Raw genomic sequence first — 24497 nt, forward strand, 5'->3', positions numbered from 1 at the left:
CACCACCTTTGACGTACATGTATGACAAAGATAGTGAATGGGTTAAAGGCAATTTGTAGACAATCTGTAAACTACAACATGAAAATGAAACTTTGGCCCCATTCATCATTTCTTTCTTGCGTTGCGGCATTCCTTGACATTTATTGGTGACAAATTATTCAAAATGGTGCTCGTGGTTCATGAATTCTCACAATGTAAAAAATGTACAGTACTTTATTTTTGTAACTTACCTTGCAACAAAAGTCGCATGTTTTACAAAAATTGCATAAAAAATATCTAGTGCACATAAAATTGTTCCAGGGAGATGGGAGAGTATTAGGAGACAACATTTGGAAATCCTAAACTACATTCAAAGTGGCGTACTAAAAAAGCAACAACAGGTGAATACACAGCGCCTGATCCATCAAGACCTCTTGATGGAGGGGCGTGCAGGAATCAAAACCTGAAAATAAAAATCTGATAAAAGTATCTTTGCTCCTTTTATACGAACATCAAATATTACCATGTTGTTATATTTCCCAAGAATTATAACATACTATTAGTCACAATAAGTGGCTGAACAAAAAGTTTATTAGAGATGACACAACATTGAAAAAAACAATAGATACAGATGTTATTTTCATATCGGATACATTGTATGGTTGAAATCTTGTATTTAGTGTAAGCTGGTAAAATATATCTTTTCTCCAAGAGAAATTCTTCTAATATTTTGTAAACTAGAAAGAACCAATAGCTGGGCATTTCTGTTGCGCTCATCTTATCCCATTACAATAAAGAAAATTTCACATCATTTACGAAGACGTATTGTTGAATGTTTGGGCATGGATGCTAGTTGTGCCTCACTGCACCAAACTAGCAAACACCACAATGCCAAAACGAGTTCAAAGCAAAGCACTTGTCAATGATACTACAGATTTAAGAAACTACAGGACAACATACATGATACATAACTGCATTAGATAAGTCTGTAAGTGACACCAAAAAAATATGTTTTGCAGCAGTTCCTTGGTTTTAAGACATAAAACTGTGAGGGTATTGTTCATTCTGCTCTTTACGGTTATTAAGATCATCTGCAATGCAGCAATTCAAGACAATATAGACTCAGTGCACATAAGTTAGGGTGCGTATGCTGATATAGGGTACATCTTAGTCCCACGTAACAATTTACAGTATATTAAACATGTACTATGTTGAAGTGAAAGCTTTTTTGTCTTCGATATGCACATGACAAGTCTTTTATGCGTGAATGAGCTTTCTGGGTCACTCGTGGTCTTGGAGAAAGGATTATATCCAAGATGAAATATCACGACCATAGTGTCCTTCAACAGCAGAAATCTAGAACCATGATGTTACATATAGTTGAGGAACCACACATCGCTGAAAAGAATTAAAGTGTACACAGATGACCATTAGAGTGCAATTATAGGATAGTGCTCGCTTCTCAATTTCTTCCAGCGTAATTTAATACAGATCAAAATTGATCTTTCAATTAAATAAAATAATGTTGAAATTTAGAACAGACGAGATTTATGTTGTAAGAAGATCTTGGGAAAGGTTCACCTAACCTTTTTTCTGACAAAGCACAAACAAACCAGTGGTTGCATACAAGTGAACAACATCGACTTTTCTCCATTTATACATTAGTAGATTATAACTGACATCTGGCTTTCATGCTGATTTTGTTTGCCCTCATATATTTCACCAAGTTTTTTCTGGGACAGGCACCAGTCTTTAACAGTTATCATTGTAGTCTCAAATGTATCTGTCTTATCAGAAGGTCAATAAACCCAAATATGAAACATCCATCATTTTGTTGCCTCAAATTTACTACTCTAATTTACGAGTAAAGTTTTCTGGAAAGAGTCCCTTGTAAGTCGCCAGATCCTTGTATTGTTGCCAGTCCACTTCTCTAACACCAGTAAGCCAACCAGCCTCCTGCAAAATATAGAGTTCAATATTAAAAGGTGAAAGTTCATCAGAAGGCAGCCAATAGCATTATAAAAGCATTGATTACGGTATTCCAGTGCTCAAAACTCCATAGTTTTAAAGGTTTTACCTGGGGATAGGTCATATATATCAGTTTGTTGGGGGATGTAAAAATTAAGTGGAGCTGACAGCTCAGCTATGTTAAAAGTTTAGTGGGTACTGTCAGATGATCCAGATCAGCTCTTATTCCCTTACATAGGATCTAATATGCAGTATATAACTGCACTTCAGTGCCCCTACATCCTGAATGGAGTTCTACTCTTCAGTTTCATTCAGTGTTTACATCGGGTTGCCATGTAAGGAGATGGATATGCTGTTCACATTCCCCCTTGAAGAAACAAGTATAATTTTATGTGATGTAATGAGAACTGTGATGTGTAATGTGAATTGTCATGTAAGTTTAAGATATAAGTAATGATGATGATGTGCGTAGTTTGACAGTAGGGATAGTGAGAGTTGATGTTTTGAATTGTCATGTGATAAAGTTGTGTTCTTCCCAGCAACAGGTAGTGAGTAGGCATCGATAGAGTTAAGATTTGGGTCTAGCATAAAGAGAGAGGGGCTACGTAGCAAGATCAGCGAGGACTTCCTGGTTGTGAGTCAGATAGGGTCTAGGGTGCTTAGAAAGTGTCAGGGAGAGACTAGGTGAGCGAGAGCTAATAACTCGGGCCCCTGCAGTTTCCCTCAGACTAGGGAAATCCTGACTGACCCTCTACCTGGAGTTTACACTGAAGGTGTGCATGTCCAGGCCTCGAACCTCACCCAGTCTCCTGAGCTCAGCCCTAGGCTGAAACCTCCGCCCACCACCCAGTGAAGATGTTATTCCCCAATACCCACAGTTAGCACAGACAAGGATAAGGGGAAAATATACACCACGCCGCAGTCACTCAGGAATACACTATAAATGTGCAGGGCAAAATAAATACAAATATAGGAAGGAGTAAATAAGACGAAGGAATATACACCACCAGCAACGAATCTCCAACCACCAGCTCTCCTCACCAGACCGAGATAACAACGCACAAGACAGAAGCTATAATCAGCGACGCCCAAAGATCAGGAGAACTATTTAAAGGCAGTGGGCATGGCCCAGCTTCCAATCCAATGATTAGGTAAATTAACCCCGGAACAGCTAGATAAAATCTAGCAGACGCCAATGAGCAAATAGTGGTCAAAAGCGGAATTACCGCTGTCTGTCGGACGACCTGGTCTGAACAGCGTCCGACATGACAGAAAGAGGACCTAAGGTTCATTGTGAGCAGTGACGCATTCTGGGGTGTCCCTAATGTGAGAGGAGACCAAAGGAAAGAGATTGCAAGATCAGGAGGAGAAGTCACTAAGGCTAGGTTCACATTGCGTTAATGTGTGCATGCTAACGGACAGCGTTGCACAGCGAAAATGTCGCAATTAACGCCGTGCAACGGGTCCGTTAGCGCACTCATTGACAGCAATGTAAATTTCGCCTGTAGCGCATCGCTAGCGTGTGCCTTTTTCGGCTCACGCTAGCGATGTGCCGTTCTTTTGTGACGCGCCGCGGACGCTGCTTGCAGCGTCCGCGGCGCGCCCGAGGTCCGTTCCCCACTCTCGCAGATCGGGGATCTGCGAGAGCGGGGACGTTAACGCGACCCCTAAACGCGGCCCCGAAAAAAACATTGCGTTAGCGCAATCCGCTAGCGCTAAACGGATTGCCCTAACGCAATGTGAACCTAGCCTAAGAGATAAAATGATCTACCAGAGATAGGTCTTGGGAGAGGAAAGGCCCAGAGTTTATAACTATCGAAGGTAATGGGCCTATACAGGACTGAGTACTTGAGACAAGTAAAATGCCCCGGGCAGGAGTTCCAGAGTATCAGCATCAGAGGGGATAAGTACCAGCCATACTGGCACCCTAAGGGGAAAGAAGATGCGGAACCGTCGGTCTATTACAGAACTCTTACTAAACAGGACAATAAATTTGAGATGGGTTGTAGTGAAGTAGTGAGAAACAGTGGAGACAGAGGAAAAGTAAAAAGAGTTAAAAGGGTATTCCCATCGCCAAGATTCTATCCCAATATGTAGTAGATGTAATAATAATATTATTAGCTAATACCTCCAATTAGAAATGCAGTATAGATGTTTTTGATTAGCTATGTCTCTTTCGCCATATGCAAGCATTGCAGGACCTTAGGTATCCATGGTTACGACCATTGATATAGTGACAGATAGTTGCTAGTGGTCGTAACCATGGACATTAAGGTCCTGTAATGCCTGCATACAGTACAGACCAAAAGTTTGGTCACACCTTCTCATTTATAGATTTTTCTGTATTTTCATGACTATGAAAATTGTACTTTCACACTGAAGGCATCAAAACTATGAATTAACACATGGGGAATTATATACGTAACAAAAAAGTGTGAAACAACTGAAAATATGTCTTATATTCTAGGTTCCTCAAAGTAGCCAAGAGAATGCCAAGAGTGTGCAAAGCAGTCATCAAAGCAAAAGGTGGCTACTTTGAAGAATGTAAAAAATGGAAATTTCCAACTTTGAATTTTTATGCAATTAAATCACAGTGATATGTCACACAAAATACTTAATAAGTAACATTTCCCACATGTCTACTTTACATCAGCACCATTTTGGAACCAAATTTTTTTTTTGTTAGGGAGTTATAAGGGTTAAAAGTTGACCAGCAATTTCTCATTTTTACAACACCATTTTTTTTTAGGGACCACATCTCATTAGAAGTCATTTTGAGGGGTCTATATGATAGAAAATACCCAAGTGTGACACCATTCTAAAAACTGCACCCCTCAAGGTGCTCAAAACCACATTCAAAAAGTTTATTAACCCTTCGGGTGTTTCACAGGAATTTTTGGAATGTTTAAATAAAAATGAACATTTAACTTTTTTCACACAAAATTTACTTCAGCTCTAATTTGTTTTTTTTTTACCAAGGGTAACAGGAGAAAATGGACCCCAAAAGATGTTGTACAATTTGTCCTGAGTACGCCGATACCCCATATGTGGGGGTAAACCACTGTTTGGGCGCATGACAGAGCTCGGAAGCGAAGGAGCGCCATTTGACTTTTCAATGCAAAATTGACTGGAATTGAGATGGGACGCCATGTTGCGTTTGGAGAGCCACTAATGTGCCTAAACATTGAAACCCCCCACAAGTGACACCATTTTGGAAAGTAGACCCCCTAAGGAACTTATCTAGAGGTGTGGTGAGCACTTTGACCCACCAAGTGCTTCACAGAAGTTTATAATGCAGAACCGTAAAAATAAAAAATCATATTTTTTCACAAAAATTATCTTTTCGCCCCCAATTTTTTATTTTCCCAAGGGTAAGAGAAGAAATTGGACCGCAAAAGTTGTTGTACAATTTGTCCTGAGTACGCTGATACCCCATATGTGGGGGTAAACCACTGTTTGGGCGCATGGGAGAGCTCGGAAGGCAAGGAGCGCCATTTGACTTTTCACTGCAAAATTGACAGAAATTGAGATGGGACGCCATGTTGCGTTTGGAGAGCCACTGATGTGCCTAAACATTGAAACCCCAAACAAGTGACACCATTTTGGAAAGTAGACCCCCTAAGGAACTTATCTAGATGTGTGGTGAGCACTTTCACCCATCAAGTGCTTCACAGAAGTTTATAATGCAGAACCGTAAAAAAAAAAAATCATATTTTTTCACAAAAATTATCTTTTCGACCCCTATTTTTTATTTTCCCAAGGGTAAGAGAAGAAATTGGACCCCAAAAGTTGTTGTCCAATTTGTCCTGAGTACGCTGATACCCCATATGTGGGGGGGAACCACCGTTTGGGCGCATGGCAGAGCTCGGAAGGGATGGAGCGCCATTTGGAATGCAGACTTAGATGGAATAGTCTGCAGGCGTCACATTGTGTTTGCAGAGCCCCTAATGTACCTAAACAGTAAAAAAAAAACACAAGTGACACCATTTTGGAAAGTAGACCCCCTAAGGAACTCATTTAGATGTGTTGTGAGAGCTTTGAACCCCCAAGTGTTTCACTACAGTTTATAACGCAGAGCCATGGAAATAAAAAAATTTTTGTTTTCCACAAAAATTATTTTTTAGCCCCTAGTTTTGTATTTTCCCAAGGGTAACAGGAGAAATTGGACCCCAAAGGTTGTTCTCCAATGTGTTCCGAGTACGCTGATACCCCATATGTTGGGGTAAACCCCTATTTGGGCGCACGGGAGAGCTTGGAAGGGAAGGAGCACGGTTTTACTTTTTCAACGCAGAATTGGCTGGAATTGAAATCGGACGCCATGTCGCGTTTGGAGAGCCCCTGATGTTTCCTAAGTGGAAACCCCCAATTATAACTGAAACCCTAATCCAAACACACCCCTAACCCTAATCCCAAAGGTAACCCTAACCACACCTCTAACCCAGACACACCCCTAACCCTAATCCCAACCCTATTCCCAACCGTAAATGTAATCCAAACCCTAACCCTAACTTTAGCCCCAACCCTAACCCTAACTGTAGCCCCAACCCTAAATGTAGCCTTAACCCTAGCCCCAACCCTAGCCCCAACCCTAACCCTAACCCTAGCCCTAGCCCTAACCCTAGCCCTAACCCTAGCCCTAACCCTAGCCCTCGCCCTAACCCTAGCCCTAACCCTAACCCTAGCCCTAACCCTAGCCCTAACCCTAGCCCTAACCCTAATGGGAAAATGGAAATAAATACATTTTTTAAATTTTTTTAATTTTTCCCTAACTAAGCGGGTGATGAAGGGGGGTTTGATTTACTTTTATAGCGGGTTTTTTAGCGGATTTTTATGATTGGCAGCCGTCACACACTGAAAAACGCTTTTTATTGTAAAAAAAATTTTTTTTGCGTTACCACATTTTGAGAGCTATAATTTTTTGATCGCTTTTTAGTCCGATTTTTGTGAGGCAGAATTACCAAAAACCAGCTATTCATTAATTTCTTTTGGGGGAGGCGTTTATACCGTTCCGCGTTTGGTAAAATTGATAAGGCAGTTTTATTCTTCGGGTCAGTACGATTACAGCGATACCTCATTTATATCATTTTTTCATGTTTTGGCGCTTTTAAACGATAAAAGCTATTTTATTGAAAAAATAATTATTTTGGCATCGCTTTATTCTGAGGACTATAACTTTTTAATTTTTTCGCTGATGATGGTGTATGGCAGCTCATTTTTTGCAGGACAAGATGACGTTTTCAGCGGTACCATGGTTATTTATATCCGTCTTTTTCATCGCGTGTTATTCCACTTTTTGTTTGGCGGTATGAGAATAAAGCGTTGTTTTTTGCCTCGTGTTTTTTTTTTTTTTTTTTTTTTTACGGTGTTCACTGAAGGGGTTAACTAGTGATATAGTTTTATAGGTGGGGTCGTTACGGACGCGGCGATACTAAATATGTGTACTTTTATTGTTTGATTTTTTTTTAAATTTAGATAAAGAAATGTATTTATGGGAATATTTTTTTTTTTTAATTTATTTATTTAGGAATTTTTTTTTTATTTTTTTTTTACACATGTGGACATTTTTTTTTTACTTTTTTACTTTGTCCCAGGGGGGGACATCACAGATCGGTGATCTGACAGTTTGCATAGCACTCTGTAAGATCACCTATCTGACTTAAAGCAAAGCAGGCTTACCAGCGCCTGCACTGAGCAGGCACTCGGTAAGCCACCTCCCTCCCTGCAGGACCCGGATGCCGCGGCCATCTTGGATCCGGGACCTGCAGCGAGGAAGTAGGTAGGAGACCCTCGGTGCAATGCGATCACATCGCGTTGCTGCGGGGGTCTCAGGGAAGCACGCAGGCAGCCCCCTCCCTGCGCGATGCTTCCCTGTACCGCCGGCACACCGCGATCATGTTTGATCGCGGTGTGCCGGGGGTTAATGTGCCGGGGTGCTCCTGGCACATAGTGGCGGATGTCAGCTGCGATAGGCAGCTAACACCCGGCCGCGCTCCCCCCGTGAGCGCGGACGATCGTGCTGGACGTACTATTCCGTCCTTAGGAAGTAGGGCCCACCCCACATGGACGGAATAGTACGTCCAATGGCAGAAAGGGGTTAAAGGGAACCTGTCACCACGAAAATGCAGTTCCATCTGCAGGCACAATGTGATAGAGCAGGGTGAGCTGAAGAGACTGGTATATACCGTATTTTCCGGTGTATAAGATGATTTTTTAACCCCTGAAAATCGTCTCAAAAGTCGGGGGTCACCTTATATGCCGGGTACGGCGTGTGCAGGGAGCGATCCTGGATGGTTCCCAGGGTCTGGAGGAGAGGAGACTCTCTTTCAGGCCCTGGGATCCATATTCATGTAAAAAAAAAAGAATAAAAATAAAAAATATGGATATACTTACCCTACGACGGCCCCCGGCTCTCAGCGGTGCAAGCGGCGGCCTCCGTTCCTACGGATGCATTGAGCGAAGGACCTGCGATGACGTCGCGGTCGCGTGACATTTCCTACATGTCTACTTTTCATTAGCACAATTATTGAAAATATTTTTTTTCGTTATAAGAAAGTTATAAGGGTTAAATGTTGACCAGCGATTTCTCATTTTTACAACAAAATTTGCAAAACCATTTTGAAGTGACTTTGAGGCGCCTATATGACAAAAAATACCCAAAAGTGACACCATTCTTAATATTACACCTCTCAAGATATTCAAAACCACATTCAAGAAGTTTATCAACCCTTCAGGTGCTTCACAGTAATTTTTGGAATGTTAAAGAAAAAAACAAACATTTAGTTTTCTTTCACAAAAATTTTCCTTTAGATCTATTTTTTTTTACTTTCACAAGGGTAACAGTAGAAAATGGACCATGCAGTTTCCTGTGCAATTTCTGCTCAGCATGCCGATGATACCCCATATGTAGTGGAAATCTACTGATTGGGCACACAGCAGGGCTTGGAAGAGAAGGAGCGCCATTTGACTTTATGAATGTAAAATTTGCTGGAATATTTAGCGGATGCCATGTCGTATTTTGAGAGCCCCTGATGTGCCTAAACAGTGAAAACCCCCACCAGTGACACCATTTTGGAAACTAGACACCTTTGGGAATTTATCTAGATGTATATTAAACACCTTGAACTCCCAGGTGCTTTACAGAAATTTATAGCGTTAAGCAGTGAAAACAAAAAAGTCACATTTTTCCCAGATAAATCTTTTTTAGCTCCAAATTTTGCATTTTCATAAGGGTAACAGAAAAAAATGTACCCCAAAATTTGTTGTGCAATTATTCTTGAGTTCACCGATAGCCCATATGTCATCAAAAACTACTTTTGAGGCACAGTGCAAAGCTCATAAGGGAAGAAACGCCATATTACAGTGCAGATTTTGATGGTGACATGTTACATTGGCAGAGCCACATATGTGACCCCATTTTACAAACTAAACCTCTCAATGAATTAATCTAGGGGTGCAGTGATTATATTGACACCACAGGTGTGTCACAGACTTTTATACCATTGAGCAGTGAAGATAAAATAATTTACATTTTTACCACAAAGACAGTGTGATAACACCAAGTTTTACATTTTCATACTGGATATGGTAAATTGGTACAAATGGCACCAGAATTTGCCCCACAATTTCTACTGAACATGGCAATACCCCATAAGTGGCTGTGCAGTACTACTTAGCCATACGGAGAGACTCGGGAGGGACAGAACACTATTTGCCTGCTGGAACACAGATTTTCCTAGAATAGTTTGTGGTTTCCATATACAGAGCCCCTAAGTGCTAGAGAAGCAGAATCCCCCTTAAGTGACCCCATTTTGGAACTTATAACCTTTTGGGAATTTATCTGCTGCTGTAGTGACTATTTTGATTCCATGGCCGTTTTCCAGAAACAAGCAGTAGTGGATGTTGCAGAGTGACCAATACGTTAGTCACCAGTACATTATGCCCAGCTCATGCCTCTGGATACACGCACCAATAAATTAAGTGGGCTCTCATTACTACAGAAATGCCATACATGTGGTCGCTAAATGTGGTATAGGCACACTGGGGCTCAGAAGGGAGGGAGGCATTTGGATTTCGGTGCGGATAATTTGCTGAACTTTTTTGGGGGGGCGAAGAGCCATTTTGCTTTTCCAGAGCCTTTGTGCTACCAGTAACAGTGAAGCCCCTATATTTCCGCTAACAGATAACAAACCTTAGCAAGGGCTTGCTTTTTTGTGGACTGAGTTGAAGCTTTTATTGGGAACATTTTACATAGCATTTATGATCACATTTATCCAATGCTCTACGCTGAGCACTTACATGGGGGTTATCATCTAAATCGCCGAGTGACATGACCGATGAAACCCCTGAGGGATCCATTGACTTTAATGAGGCACAAAACTGTGGGCGACAGTACTTTTATGCAATCCTAAAAAGACGGACACCACCGGATCACAGGTCCTATGGCACCCACAGTGCCTCCATTTGCCTCATTATAGGGAATCTTCCACCAGAGGTTCCGTCTTAATCACGTGTTTCAGAGATTTACACGGAAACCACAGTGCAAGTGCTCAGCACAGAGCGCAGGATAAATGTGCGTCAAGTTTTCCTGCGATCTTTGGGAGGCAGAATGAAAAAATCAACTGCATGTGAATATTTGTTTTTATTTATTTTTTACTCTGTTCCTAGTGCAGTATAAGTGAGTAGGCAACTTTATTCTTCGGGTCAGTGCAATTACAGCGATACCAGATTTATATTGAGAATTTTTCCATATTTTGACCGACAGAGTCATGTTATGGCTTGTTTTCTGCAGGACCAGCTTACATTTTTATAGATACTATTTTCGGGCACATGACATTTTTTGATCGCCTTCTGTTCAGATTTTTGGGAGAGAGAATGAACAAAAACCAGCAATTCAGGAATTGCTGTTTTTTTTATATACCATTCTGCTTGTGGTAAAATTGGTAAGGCAGCTTTATTCTTTGGGTCAGTACGATTACAGCGATACCAAATTTATATAGTTTTTTTATGTTTTGGCAATTTACACAATAAAAACTATTTTATAGAAAAAATAATTATTTTTGCATCGCTTTATTCTGAGAGCTATAGCTTTTTATTTTTCAGCTGACAGAGCTCAATTGGTGGCTTGTTTTTTGTGGGACAAGATAACATTTTCTGCGGCACCATTTTTAGCTACATTCGTCTTTTTGATCTCGTTTTATTGTACTTTTGGGGGTATGATAATAAAACATTGTTTTTAGAGCACAGTTTTATAGAGCAGGTTGTTACGGGGGCGGCATTACCAAATATGTGTAATTTTATTGTTCTTTTCTTTATTTACATAAATGTATTTATTCAAAAAATATTTGTTAATTTTTCTTTATTTGGGATTGGGATTGGGGATTTAAACAAAAAATATATTTTTAACCCCTTCACCCCCAAGGGTGGTTTGCACGTTAATGACCAGGCCAATTTTTACAATTCTGACCACTGTCCCTTTAAGAGGTTATAACTCTGGAACGCGTCAATGGATCCTGGTGATTCTGACATTGTTTTCTTGTGACATATTGTACAATGATAGTGGTAAAATTTCTTTGATATTACCTGCGTGTATTTGTGAAAAAAATGGAAATTTGGCGAAAATTTTGAAAATTTCACAATTTTCCAACTTTGAATTTTTATGCAATTAAATCACAGTGATATGTCACACAAAATACTTAATAAGTAACATTTCCCACATGTCTACTTTACATCAGCACAAAATTTACACAGCACTAAAAAAATTTTTTTTTTTGTTAGGGAGTTATAAGGCTTAAAAGTTGACCAGCAATTTCTCATTTTTACAACACCATTTTTTTTAGGGACCACATCTCATTTGAAGTCATTTTGAGGGGTCTATATGATAGAAAACACCCAAGTGTGACACCATTCTAAAAACTGCACCCCTCAAGGTGCTCTAAACCACATTCAAGAAGTTTATTAACCCTTCAGGTGTTTCACAGGAATTTTTGGAATGTTTAAATAAAAATGAACATTTGACTTTTTTTCACACAAAATTTATTTCAGCTCCAATTTGTTCTATTTTACCAAGGGTAACAGGAGAAAATGGACAGAGCTCGGAAGGGAAGGAGCGCCATTTGACTTTTCAATGCAAAATTGACTGGAATTGAGATGGGACGCCATGTTGCGTTTGAAGAGCCACTGATGTGCCCAAACATTGAAACCCCCCACAAGTGACACCATTTTGGAAAGTAGACCTCCTAAGGAACTTATCTAGAGGTGTGGTGAGCACTTTGACCCACCAAGTGCTTCACAGAAGTTTATAATGCAGAACTGTAAAAATAAAACAAACATTTTTTCCCACAAAAATTATTTTTTAGCCCCCAGTTTTGCATTTTCCCGAGGGTAACAGGAGAAATTGGACCCCAAAAGTTGTTGTCCAATTTGTCCTGAGTACGCTGATGGATGGAGCGCCATTTGGAATTCTAACTTAGATGGAATGGTCTGCAGGCGTCACATTGCGTTTGCAGAGCCCCTAATGTACCTAAACAGTAAAAAAAAACCACAAGTGACACCATTTTGGAAAGTAGACCCCCTAAGGAACTCATCTAGATGTGTTGTGAGAGCTTTGAACCCCCAAGTGTTTCACTACAGCTTATAACGCAGAGCCGTGAAAATTAAAACAATTTCCCCAAAACATTATTTTTTAGCCCCCAGTTTTGTATTTTCCCAAGGGTAACAGGAGAAATTGGACCCCAAAAGTTGTTGTCCAATTTGTTTTGAGTATGCTGATACCCCATATGTGGGGGGGAATCACCGTTTGGGTGCATGGGAGAGCTCGGAAGGGAAGGATCGCCATTTGGAATGCAGACTTAGATGGAATGGTCTGCAGGCGTCACATTGCGTTTGCAGAGCCCCTAATGTACCTAAACAGTAGAAACCCTTCACAAGTGACACCATTTTGGAAAGTAGACCCCCTAAGGAACTCATCTAGATGTGTTGTGAGAGCTTTGAACCCTCAAGTGTTTTGCTACAGTTTATAATGTAGAGCCGTGCAAATAAAAAATATTTTTTTTTTCCACAACAATTATTTTTAGCCCCCAGTTTTGTATTTTCCCAAAGGTAACAGGAGAAATTGGACCCCAAAAGTTGTTCTCCAATGTGTTCCGAGTACGCTGATACCCCATATGTTGGGGTAAACCCCTGTTTGGGCGCACGGGAGGGCTCGGAAGGGAAGGAGCACTGTTTTACTTTTTCAACGCAGAATTGGCTGGAATTAAGATCGGACGCCATGTCGCGTTTGGAGAGCCCCTGATGTGCCTAAACAGTGGAAACCCCCCAACTATAACTGAAACCCTAATCCAAACACACCCCTAACCCTAATCCCAACGGTAACCCTTACCACACCTCTAACCCAGACACACCCCTAACCCTAATCCCAACCCTATTCCCAACCGTAAATGTAATCCAAACCCTAACCCTAAATTTAGCCCCAACCCTAACTGTAGCCTTAACCCTAGCCCCAACCCTAGCCCCAAACCTAACCCTAGCCCTAACCCTAGCCCTAACCCTAGCCCTAACCCTAGCCCTAACCCTAACCCTAGCCCTAACCCTAGTCCTAACCCTAATGGGAAAATGGAAATAAATACATTTTTTAAATTTTTTAATTTTTCCCTAACTAAGTGGGTGATGAAGGGGGGTTTGATTTACTTTTATAGCGGGTTTTTTAGCGGATTTTTATGATTGGCAGCCGTCACACACTGAAAAACGCTTTTTATTGCAAAAAATATTTTTTGCGTTACCACATTTTGAGAGCTATAATTTTTCCATATTTGAGTCCACAGAGTCATGTGAGGTCTTGTTTTTTTGCGGGACGAGTTGACGCTTTTATTGGTAAAATGTTCGGGCACGGGAGATTTTTTTATCGCTTTTTATTCCGATTTTTGTGAGGCAGAATGACCAAAAACCAGCTATTCATGAATTTCTTTTGGGGGAGGCGTTTATACCGTTCCGCATTTGGTAAAATTGATAAAGCAGTTTTATTCTTCGGGTCAGTACGATTACAGCGATACCTCATTTATATCATTTTTTTTATTTTTTGGCGCTTTTATACGATAAAAACTATTTTATAGAAAAAATAATTATTTTGGCATCGCTTTATTCTGAGGACTATAACTTTTTTATTTTTTCGCTGATGATGGTGTATGGCAGCTCGTTTTTTGCGGGACAAGATGACGTTTTCAGCTGTACCATGGTTATTTATATCCGTCTTTTTGATCGCGTGTTATTCTACTTTTTGTTTGGCGGTATGAGAATAAAGCGTTGTTTTTTGCCTCGTTTTTTTTTTACGGTGTTCACTGAAGGGGTTAACTAGTGATATAGTTTTAAAGGTGGGGTCGTTACGGACGTGGTGATACTAAATATGTGTACTTTTATTGTTTGATTTTTTTTTATTTAGATAAAGAAATGTATTTATGGGAATAATATTTTTTTTTCTTTATTTAGGAAATGTTTTTTTCTTTTTTTTTTTTTTACACGTGTGGAATTTTTTTTTTTTTACTTTTTTACTTTGTCCCAGGGGGGACATCACAGGTCGCTGATTTGACAGTTTGCACAGCACTCTGTCAGATCACCGATCTGAGTTCTAGTGCTGCAGGCTTACCAGAGCCTGGTCTGCACCCGGAAGTAATCCCAGCAGGACCCGGATGCAGCCCCGCAGCCATTTTGGATCCGGGGCCTGCAGGGATAGGAGGTAAGAGACCCTCGCAGCAACGCGATCACATCGCGTTGCTCTGGGGGTCTCAGGGAAGCACGCAGGGAGCCCCCTCCCTGTGCGATGCTTCCCTGTACCGCCGGCACACCGCGATCATGTTTGATCGCGGTGTGCCGGGGGTTAATGTGCCGGGGGCGGTCCGTGACCGCTCCTGGCACATAGTGTCGGATGTCAGCTGTGATAGAGCGTGAGCGTGGCCGATCGCGCTGGACGTACTATACCGTCCTTGGGAATTAGGGCTCACCCCACATGGACGGAATAGTACGTCCAATGGCAGAAAGGCATTAAACTTTTTAATTTTTTTTCTCTTTTTTTAACTTTTTTACATTGTCCCAATATAGTACATTACTGTATAACATCAGATGGCTGATCTGATGTTCTGCAATGCATCTTTCCTGATGGAAGTGCGCAGGAAGCACCCCACCTGTGCGATACCCCTCTATGTCGCTGTAACTACTGACAGCAGCATCAGAGGGGTTAAATGTCTGCGATCGGTGCTAGCGCTGCTGTGGGGGTGTCAACTGTCACCCCATCGGCGCAGTGCCAGCGTGAGGCCACTCGATTGGTGCGCTGTACTAAAAAAAAAAAAGCTGGAGTGGTGCTTTAACCCCTTAAGCCCCGAGGGTGGTTTGCACGTTAATGACCGGGCCAATTTTTACAATTCTGACCACTGTCCCTTTATGAGGCTATACCTCTAGAACGCTTTGACGGATCTTGGCGATTCTGACATTGTTTTCTCGTGACATATTGTACTTCATGTTAGTGGTAAAAATTATTCTATATAACTTGCGTTTATTTGTGAAAAAAATGGAAATTTGGCGAAAATTTTGAAAATTTTGCAATTTTCCAACTTTGAATTTTTATGCCCTTAAATCACAGACATATGTCACGCAAAATACTTAATAAGTAACATTTCCCACATGTCTACTTTACATCAGCACAATTTTGGAACCAAAATTTTTTTTGTTAGGGAGTTATAAGGGTTAAAATTTGACCAGAAATTTCTCATTTTTACAACACCATTTTTTTTTAGGGACCACATCTTATTTGAAGTCATTTTGAGGGGTCTATATGATAGAAAATACCCAAGTGTGACACCATTCTAAAAACTGCACCCCTCAAGGTGCTCAAAACCACATTCAAGAAGTTTATTAACGCTTCAGGTGTTTCACAGGAATTTTTGGAATGTTTAAATAAAAATGAACATTTAACTTTTTTTCACACAAAATTATTTCAGCTCCAATTTGTTTTATTTTACCAAGGGTAACAGGAGAAAATGGACCCCAAAAGTTGTTGTACAATTTGTCCTGAGTACGCTTATACCCCATATATGGGTGTAAACCATTGTTTGGGCGCATGGCAGAGCTTGGAAGGGAAGGAGCGCCATTTGACTTTTCAATGCAAAATTGACTGGAATTGAGATGGGACGCCATGTTGCGTTTGGAGAGCCCCTGATGTGCCTAACCACTGAAACCCCCTACAAGTGACACCATTTTGGAAAGTAGACCCCCTAAGGAACTTATCTAGATGTGTGGTGAGCACTTTGACCCACCAAGTGCTTCACAGAAGTTTATACTGCAGAGCCGTAAAAATAAAAAATCATATTTTTTCACAAAAATGATCTTTTCGCCCCCAATTTTTTATTTTCCCAAGGGTAAGAGAAGAAATTGGACCCCAAAAAATGTTGTGCAATTTGTCCTGAGTACGCTGATACTCCATATGTGGGTGTAAACCATTGTTTGGGCGCATGGCAGAGCTTGGAAGGGAAGGAGCGCCATTTGACTTTTCAATGCAAAATTGACTGGAATTGAGATGGGACGCCATGTTGCGTTTGGAGAGCCCCTGATGTGCCTAACCACTGAAACCCCCTACAAGTGACACCATTTTGGAAAGTAGACCCCCTAAGGAACTTATCTAGATGTGTGGTGAGCACTTTGACCCACCAAGTGCTTCACAGAAGTTTATACTGCAGAGCCGTAAAAATAAAAAATCATATTTTTTCACAAAAATGATCTTTTCGCCCCCAATTTTTTATTTTCCCAAGGGTAAGAGAAGAAATTGGACCCCAAAAAATGTTGTGCAATTTGTCCTGAGTACGCTGATACTCCATATGTGGGTGTAAACCATTGTTTGGGCGCATGGCAGAGCTTGGAAGGGAAGGAGCGCCATTTGACTTTTCAATGCAAAATTGACTAGAATTGAGATGGGACGCCATGTTGTGTTTGGAGAGCCCCTGATGTGCCTAAACACTGAAACCCCCTACAAGTGACACCATTTTGGAAAGTAGACCCCCTAAGGAACTTATCTAGATGTGTGGTGAGCACTTTGACCCACCAAGTGCTTCACAGAAGTTTATAATGCAGAGCCGTAAAAATAAAAAATCATATTTTTTCACAAAAATGATCTTTTCGCCCCCATTTTTTTATTTTCCCAAGGGTAAGAGAAGAAATTTGACCCCAAAAAATGTTGTGCAATTTGTCCTGAGTACGCTGATACCCCATATGTCGGTGTAAACCATTGTTTGGGCGCATGGCAGAGCTTGGAAGGGAAGGAGCGCCATTTGACTTTTCAATGCAAAATTGACTGGAATTGAGATGGGACGCCATGTTGCGTTTGGAGAGCCCCTGATGTGCCTAACCACTGAAACCCCCTACAAGTGACACCATTTTGGAAAGTAGACCCCCTAAGGAACTTATCTAGATGTGTGGTGAGCACTTTGACCCACCAAGTGCTTCACAGAAGTTTATACTGCAGAGCCGTAAAAATAAAAAATCATATTTTTTCACAAAAATGATCTTTTCGCCCCCAATTTTTTATTTTCCCAAGGGTAAGAGAAGAAATTGGACCCCAAAAAATGTTGTGCAATTTGTCCTGAGTACGCTGATACTCCATATGTGGGTGTAAACCATTGTTTGGGCGCATGGCAGAGCTTGGAAGGGAAGGAGCGCCATTTGACTTTTCAATGCAAAATTGACTGGAATTGAGATGGGACGCCATGTTGCGTTTGGAGAGCCCCTGATGTGCCTAAACACTGAAACCCCCTACAAGTGACACCATTTTGGAAAGTAGACCCCCTAAGGAACTTATCTAGATGTGTGGTGAGCACTTTGACCCACCAAGTGCTTCACAGAAGTTTATAATGCAGAGCCGTAAAAATAAAAAATCATATTTTTTCACAAAAATGATCTTTTCGCCCCCATTTTTTTATTTTCCCAAGGGTAAGAGAAGAAATTTGACCCCAAAAAATGTTGTGCAATTTGTCCTGAGTACGCTGATACCCCATATGTCGGTGTAAACCATTGTTTGGGCGCATGGCAGAGCTTGGAAGGGAAGGAGCGCCATTTGACTTTTCAATGCAAAATTGACTGGAATTGAGATGGGACGCCATGTTGCAATTGGAGAGCCCCTGATGTGCCTAAACATTGAAACCCCCTACAAGTGACACCATTTTGGAAAGTAAACCTCCTAAGGAACTTATCTAGATGTGTGGTGAGCACTTTGACCCACCAAGTGCTTCACAGAAGTTTATAATGCAGAGCCGTAAAAATAAAAAATCATATTTTTTCACAAAAATGATCTTTTCGCCCCAAATTTTTTATTTTCCCAAGGGTAAGAGAAGAAATTGGACCCCAAAAAATGTTGTGCAATTTGTCCTGAGTATGCTGATACCCCATATGTGGGTGTAAACCATTGTTTGGGCGCATGGCAGAGCTTGGAAGGGAAGGAGCGCCATTTGACTTTTCAATGCAAAATTAACTGGAATTGAGATGGGACACCATGTTGCGTTTGGAGAGCCCCTGATGTGCCTAAACATTGAAACCCCCTACAAGTGACACCATTTTGGAAAGTAGACCCCCTAAGGAACTTATCTAGATGTGTGGTGAGCACTTTGACCCACCAAGTGCTTCACAGAAGTTTATAATGCAGAGCCGTAAAAATAAAAAATCATATTTTTTCACAAAAATGATCTTTTCGCCCCCAATTTTTTATTTTCCCAAGGGTAAGAGAAGAAATTGGACCCCAAAAAATGTTGTGCAATTTGTCCTGAGTACGCCGATCCCCAATATGTGGGTGTAAACCATTGTTTGGGCGCATGGCAGAGCTTGGAAGGGAAGGAGCGCCATTTGACTTTTCAATGCAAAATTGACTGGAATTGAGATGGGACACCATGTTGCGTTTGGAGAGCCCCTGATGTGCCTAAACATTGAAACCCCCCACAAGTGACACCATTTTGGAAAGTAGACCCCCTAAGGAACTTATGTAGATGTGTTTTGAGAGCTTTGATCCCCCAAGTGTTTCACTACAGATTATAACGCAGAGCCGTGAAAATATATATATTTTTTTTCTCAAAAATGATTTTTTAGCCCCCAGCTTTGTATTTTTACAAGGGTAACAGAATAAATTGGACCCCAAAATTTGTTTTCCAATTTGTCCTGAGTACGCTGATACCCCATATGTGGGGGTGAACCACTGTTTGGGCGCATGACAGAGCTCGGGAGGGAAGGAGTGGCATTTGGAATGCAGACTTAGATGGATTGGTCTGCAGGCGTCACATTGCGTTTGCAGAGCCCCTAATGTACCTAAACAGTACAAACCCCCCACAAGTGACCCCATATTGGAAACTAGACCTCCCAAGGAACTTATCTAGATGTGTTGTGAGAACTTTGAACCCCCAAGTGTTTCACTAAAGTTTATAGCGCAAAGCCGTGAAAATAAAAATTCTTTTTTTTTTTTCACAAAAATGATTTTTTAGCCCCCAGTTTTGTATTTTCACAAGGGTAACAGGAGAAATTAGACCCCAAAAGTTGTTGTCCAATTTGTCCTGAGTACGCTGATACCCCATATGTGGGGGGAACCACTGTTTGGACGCATGACAGAGCTCGGAAGGGCAGGAGCGCCATTTGGAATGCAGACTTAAATGGATTCGTCAGCAGCCGTCACGTTGCATTTGCAGAGCCCCTGATGTACCCAAACAGTAAAAAACCCCCACAAGTGACCCCATATTGGAAACTAGACCTCCCAAGGAACTTATCTAGCTGTGTTGTGAGAACTTTGAACCCCCAAGTGTTTCACTACAGTTTATAACGCAGAGCCGTGAAAATAAAACATCTTTTTTTTCCCACAAAAATGATTTTTAGCCCCGCAAATTTTTATTTTCCCAAGGATAACAAGAGAACTTGGACCCCAGAAGTTGTTGTTCAATTTGTTCCGAGTACGCTGATAACCCATATGTTGGGGTAAACCCCTTTTTGGGCGCACGGGAGAGCTCGGAAGGGAAGGAGCACTGTTTTACTTTTTCAACGCAGAATTGGCTGGAATTGAGATTGGACCCCATGTCGCGTTTGGAGAGCCCCTGATGTGCCTGGACAGTGGAAACTCCCCAATTCTACCTGAAACCCTATCCCAAACACACCCCTAACCCTAATCCCAACGGTAACCCTAACCACACCCCTAGCCCTGACACACCCATAATTCTAATCCCAACCCTAATCCAAACCGTAAATGTAATCCAAACCCTAACCCTAACTTTAGCCCCAACCCTAACCCTAATTTTACCTCCAACCCTAGCCCTAACCCTAACCCTAACTTTAGCCCCAACCCTAACCCTAGCCCTAATGGGAAAATGGAAATAAATACATTTTTTTAATTTTATTATTTTTCCCTAACTAAGGGGGTGATGAAGGGGGGTTTGATTTACTTTTATAGCGTTTTTTATATCGGATTTTTATGATTGGCAGCTGTCACACACTAAGGCTTGTTTCACACTTGCGTTTTTATCTGCATGCATGAAAAAACGCATGTAAACGCGGTAAAACGCATGCGTTTTTTAGACGCATGCGTTTTTATAGAAAAACACAAGAAAACACAAGAAAAAACAAGAAAACCCTAACCCTAACCCTACCCCTAACCCTAACCCTAAACGTGACTGAAATACATGGCAATGAAATACGTGGCACTGAAATACGTGGCACTGAAATACGTGGCACTGAAATACATGCAACTGAAATACGTGCAACTGAAATACGTGGTACTTAAATACGTGGCACTAAAATATGTGGCACTGAAATACGTGATATGTGGCACTGAAATACGTGATACGTGGCACTGAAACACATGGCACTGAAATACATGATACGTGGCACTGAAATACGTGGCACTGAAATACGTGGCACTGAAATACGTGGCACTGAAATACGTGGCACTGAAATACGTGGCACTTAAATACGTGGCACTATGACTGTCAGAAAATGTTCATTACGGTTAGGGGTGAGGTTAGGGGTAGAGTTAGGGTTAGGGTTTGGATCCCTTTATCACCTTGATGGTGGTGGGTGGCTTTTCAGTGTGTTTTCTGGTTTTTTTTCGATAAAAACGCATGCGTTTTTAACGCAAACGCATGTGCTTAAAAACGCATACGTTTACATAGACCGCAATGCATTTTTTTGCCGCGAAAAAACGCCGCAAGAAAATACTGCAGGTTGTATTTCTGAAAATGAACGCATGCAGAAAAAAACCGCATGCGTTTGAAAACGCAACCAAACGCGTACAAAAACACGCATGCGTTTGAAAACGCGACCAAACGCGTACAAAAAAACACATGCGTTTTCAATGTTAAATATAGGGAAAAAACGCATGCTTTTTTTGTGCAAAAAACGCTGCAGACAAAAACGCAAGTGTGAAACCAGCGACGCTATTTATAGCAAAAAAGTTTTTGCGTCTCCACATTTTGAGACCTATAATTTTTCCACATTTTGCTCCCCAGAGTCATGTGAGGTCTTGTTTTTGCGGGACGAGTTGACGTTTTTATTGGTAACATTTTCGGACACGTGACCGTTTTTGATCACTTTTTATTCTGATTTTTGTGAGGCAGAATGACCAAAAACCTGCTATTCATGAATTTCTTTTGGGAGAGGCGTTTATACCATTCCATGTTTGGTAAAATTGATAAAGCAGTTTTTTTCTTCGGGTCAGTACGATTACAGCGATACCTCATTTATCTCATTTTTTAATGTTTTGGCGCTTTTATACGATAAAAACTATTTTATAGAAAAAATAATTATTTTGGTATCGCTTTATTCTCAGGACTATAACTTTTTTATTTTTTTGCTGATGATGCTGTATGGCAGCTTGTTTTTTGTGGGACAAGATGACGTTTTCAGCGGTACCATGATTATTTATGTCCGTCTTTTTGATCGCGTGTTATTCCACTTTTTTTTCGGCGGTATGGTAATAAAGCGTTGTTTTTTGCCTCGTTTTTTTTTTTTTTCTTACGGTGTTTGCTGAAGGGGTTAACTAGTGGGGCAGTTTTATAGGTTGGGTCGTTACGGACGCGGCGATACTAAATATGTGTACTTTTATTGTTTTGTTTTTTTTATTTAAATAAAGAAATGTATTTATGGGAATAATATATATTTTTTTTTATTATTTATTTAGGAATGTTTTTTTTTTTTTTTTACACGTGGAAAATTTTTTTTTTTACTTTGTCCCAGGCGAGGGACATCACAGATCGATGATCTGACAGTGTGCACAGCACTCTGTCAGATCTGCGATCTGCTGTGCAGGGCTGCAGGCTTACCAAGCGCCTGCTCTGAGCAGGCGCTCGGTAAGCCACCTTTCTCCCTGCAGGACCCGGATGCCGCGGCCATCTTGGATCCGGGACCTGCAGCGAGGAGGGAGGTAGGAGACCCCTCCCTGCGCGATGCTTCCCTATACCGCCGGTACACTGCGATCATGTCGCGGTGTGCCGGGGGTTAATGTGCCGGGGGCGGTCCGTGACCGCTCCTGGCACATAGTGCCGGATGTCAGCTGCCATAGGCAGCTGACACCCGGCCGCGATCGGCCGCGCTCCCCCCGTGAGCGCGGCCGATCGCGTATGACGTACTATCCCGTCACTGGGAATTAAGTCCCAGGTCACCTTCACGGGATAGTACGTCATATGTGATTAAGGGGTTAACCCCTTACTGACATCGGACGGGATAGTACGACTGATGTCAGCTCCCCTGCTTTGATGCAGGGCTCCGCGGTGAGCCCGCATCAAAGCCGGGACATGTCAGCTGTTTTGAACAGCTGACATGTACCCGCAATAGCGGAGGGTGAAATCGCGATTCACCCGCCGCTACTAACTAGTTAAATGCCGCTGTCAAACGCAGACAGCGGCATTTAACTGCGGAAATGACGGCATCGCCGACCCCCGTCACATGATCGGGGGTCGGCGATGCTTCAGAATTTTAACCATAGAGGTCCTTGAGACCTCTATTGTTACTGATCTCCGGCAGCTGTGAGCACCACCCTGTGGTCGGCGCTCACAGCACACCTGATTTTCTGCTACATAGCAGCGAACAGCAGATCGCTGCTATGTAGCAGAGGCGATCGTGCTGTGCCTGCTTCTAGACTCCCATGGAGGCTATTGAAGCATGGCAAAAGTTTAAAAAAAAGTTTAAAAAAATGTGAAAAAAATAAAAAAAATATAAAAGTTTAAATTACCCCCCTTTCGCCCCAATCAAAATAAATCAATAAAAAAAAAATCAAACCTATACATATTTGGTATCGCCACGTTCAGAATCACCCGATCTGTCAATAAAAAAAAGCATTAGCCTGATCGCTAAACGGCGTAACGAGAAAAAAAATTGAAACGCCAGAATTAAGTTTTTTTGGTCGCCGCGACATTGCATTAAAATGCAATAACGGGCCACCAAAAGAATGTATCTGCACCGAATTGGAATCATTAAAAACTCCAGCTCGGCACGCAAAAAATAAGCCCTCAACCGACCCCAGATCATGAAAAATGGAGACGCTACGAGTATCGGAAAATGGCGCAATTTTTTTTTTTTTTTTTAGCAAAGTTTGGAATTTTTTTTCACCACTTAGCTAAAAAATAACCTAGTAATGTTAGGTTTCTATGAACTCATAGTGACCTGGAGAATCATAATGGCCGGTCAGTTTTAGCATTTAGTGAACCTAGCAAAAAAGCCAAGCAAAAAACAAGTGTGGGATTGCACTTTTTTTGCAATTTCACCGCACTTGGAATTTTTTTCCCGTTTTCTAGTACACGACATGGTAAAACCAATGATGTCGTTCAAAAGTACAACTCGTCCCGCAAAAAATAAGCCCTCACATGGCCGAATTGACGGAAAAATAAAAAAGTTATGGCTCTGGGAAGGAGGGGAGTGAAAAACGAACACAGAATAACGAAAAATCCCACGGTCATGAAGGGGTTAAACATGTAACCCTCTGCTCTTTCTTGGATTTTCGGTCCAGTGGGCAGTCCTATCAGTGATTGACAGCTACGTCTGTATGCACACTTATGCAAAGCTGTTAATCACTAATAGGGCTACCTGAAAATGGACTGAAAATCCCCAAGAGAGCAGAGATTTACATGATTAAAACACAGGTTACACTGAATCTTTTCCAACAAAACTATATATCAATCTATTCAGCTCTCCCTGCTCTATCACATTGTGCCTGCAGATTGAAAGGCATTTTCATGGGGACAGGCTCCTTTCAAATGTGGGGTAACATATTTTAGACTTATTGATATAATTTGCAAATTATTGAACGTATAATAACTATAATTTTATTTCTATAGTGCCAGCATATTCCGCAGCATTTTACAAATTAGAGGGGACTTGTACAGACAAAAGACATTACAGCATAACAATAATCACATAAATCAACAGATACCAAGAGGAACGAGGGCCCTGCTCGCAAGCTTACAATCTATGAGGAAAAGGGGAGACACGAAAGGTGGATGGTAACAATTGCTTTCATTGTTCTGACTAGCCATAATGTAAGAACTTAATAAGTA

At 41.3% G+C, this 24497-nt stretch overlaps 1 protein-coding gene across 6 annotated transcripts in view; it reads right to left on the reverse strand.

The window, feature by feature from the left end:
• Window positions 1-548: 548 nt before the first annotated feature.
• The window catches only part of AMPH (amphiphysin), a 425845-nt gene continuing 401896 nt past the window's right edge, over window positions 549-24497 (reverse strand). For all 6 annotated transcript variants that reach the window (XM_077269267.1, XM_077269266.1, XM_077269265.1 and 3 more), the window contains one exon: window positions 549-1935. In XM_077269267.1, the coding sequence (XP_077125382.1) occupies window positions 1828-1935 (108 nt within the window). In that variant the 3' untranslated portion in view covers window positions 549-1827. The remainder of the gene's footprint in view (window positions 1936-24497) is intronic.

The sequence above is a fragment of the Ranitomeya variabilis genome, chromosome 6 (assembly GCF_051348905.1).
Source record: "Ranitomeya variabilis isolate aRanVar5 chromosome 6, aRanVar5.hap1, whole genome shotgun sequence".
Classification (NCBI taxonomy): Eukaryota; Metazoa; Chordata; class Amphibia; order Anura; family Dendrobatidae; genus Ranitomeya; species Ranitomeya variabilis.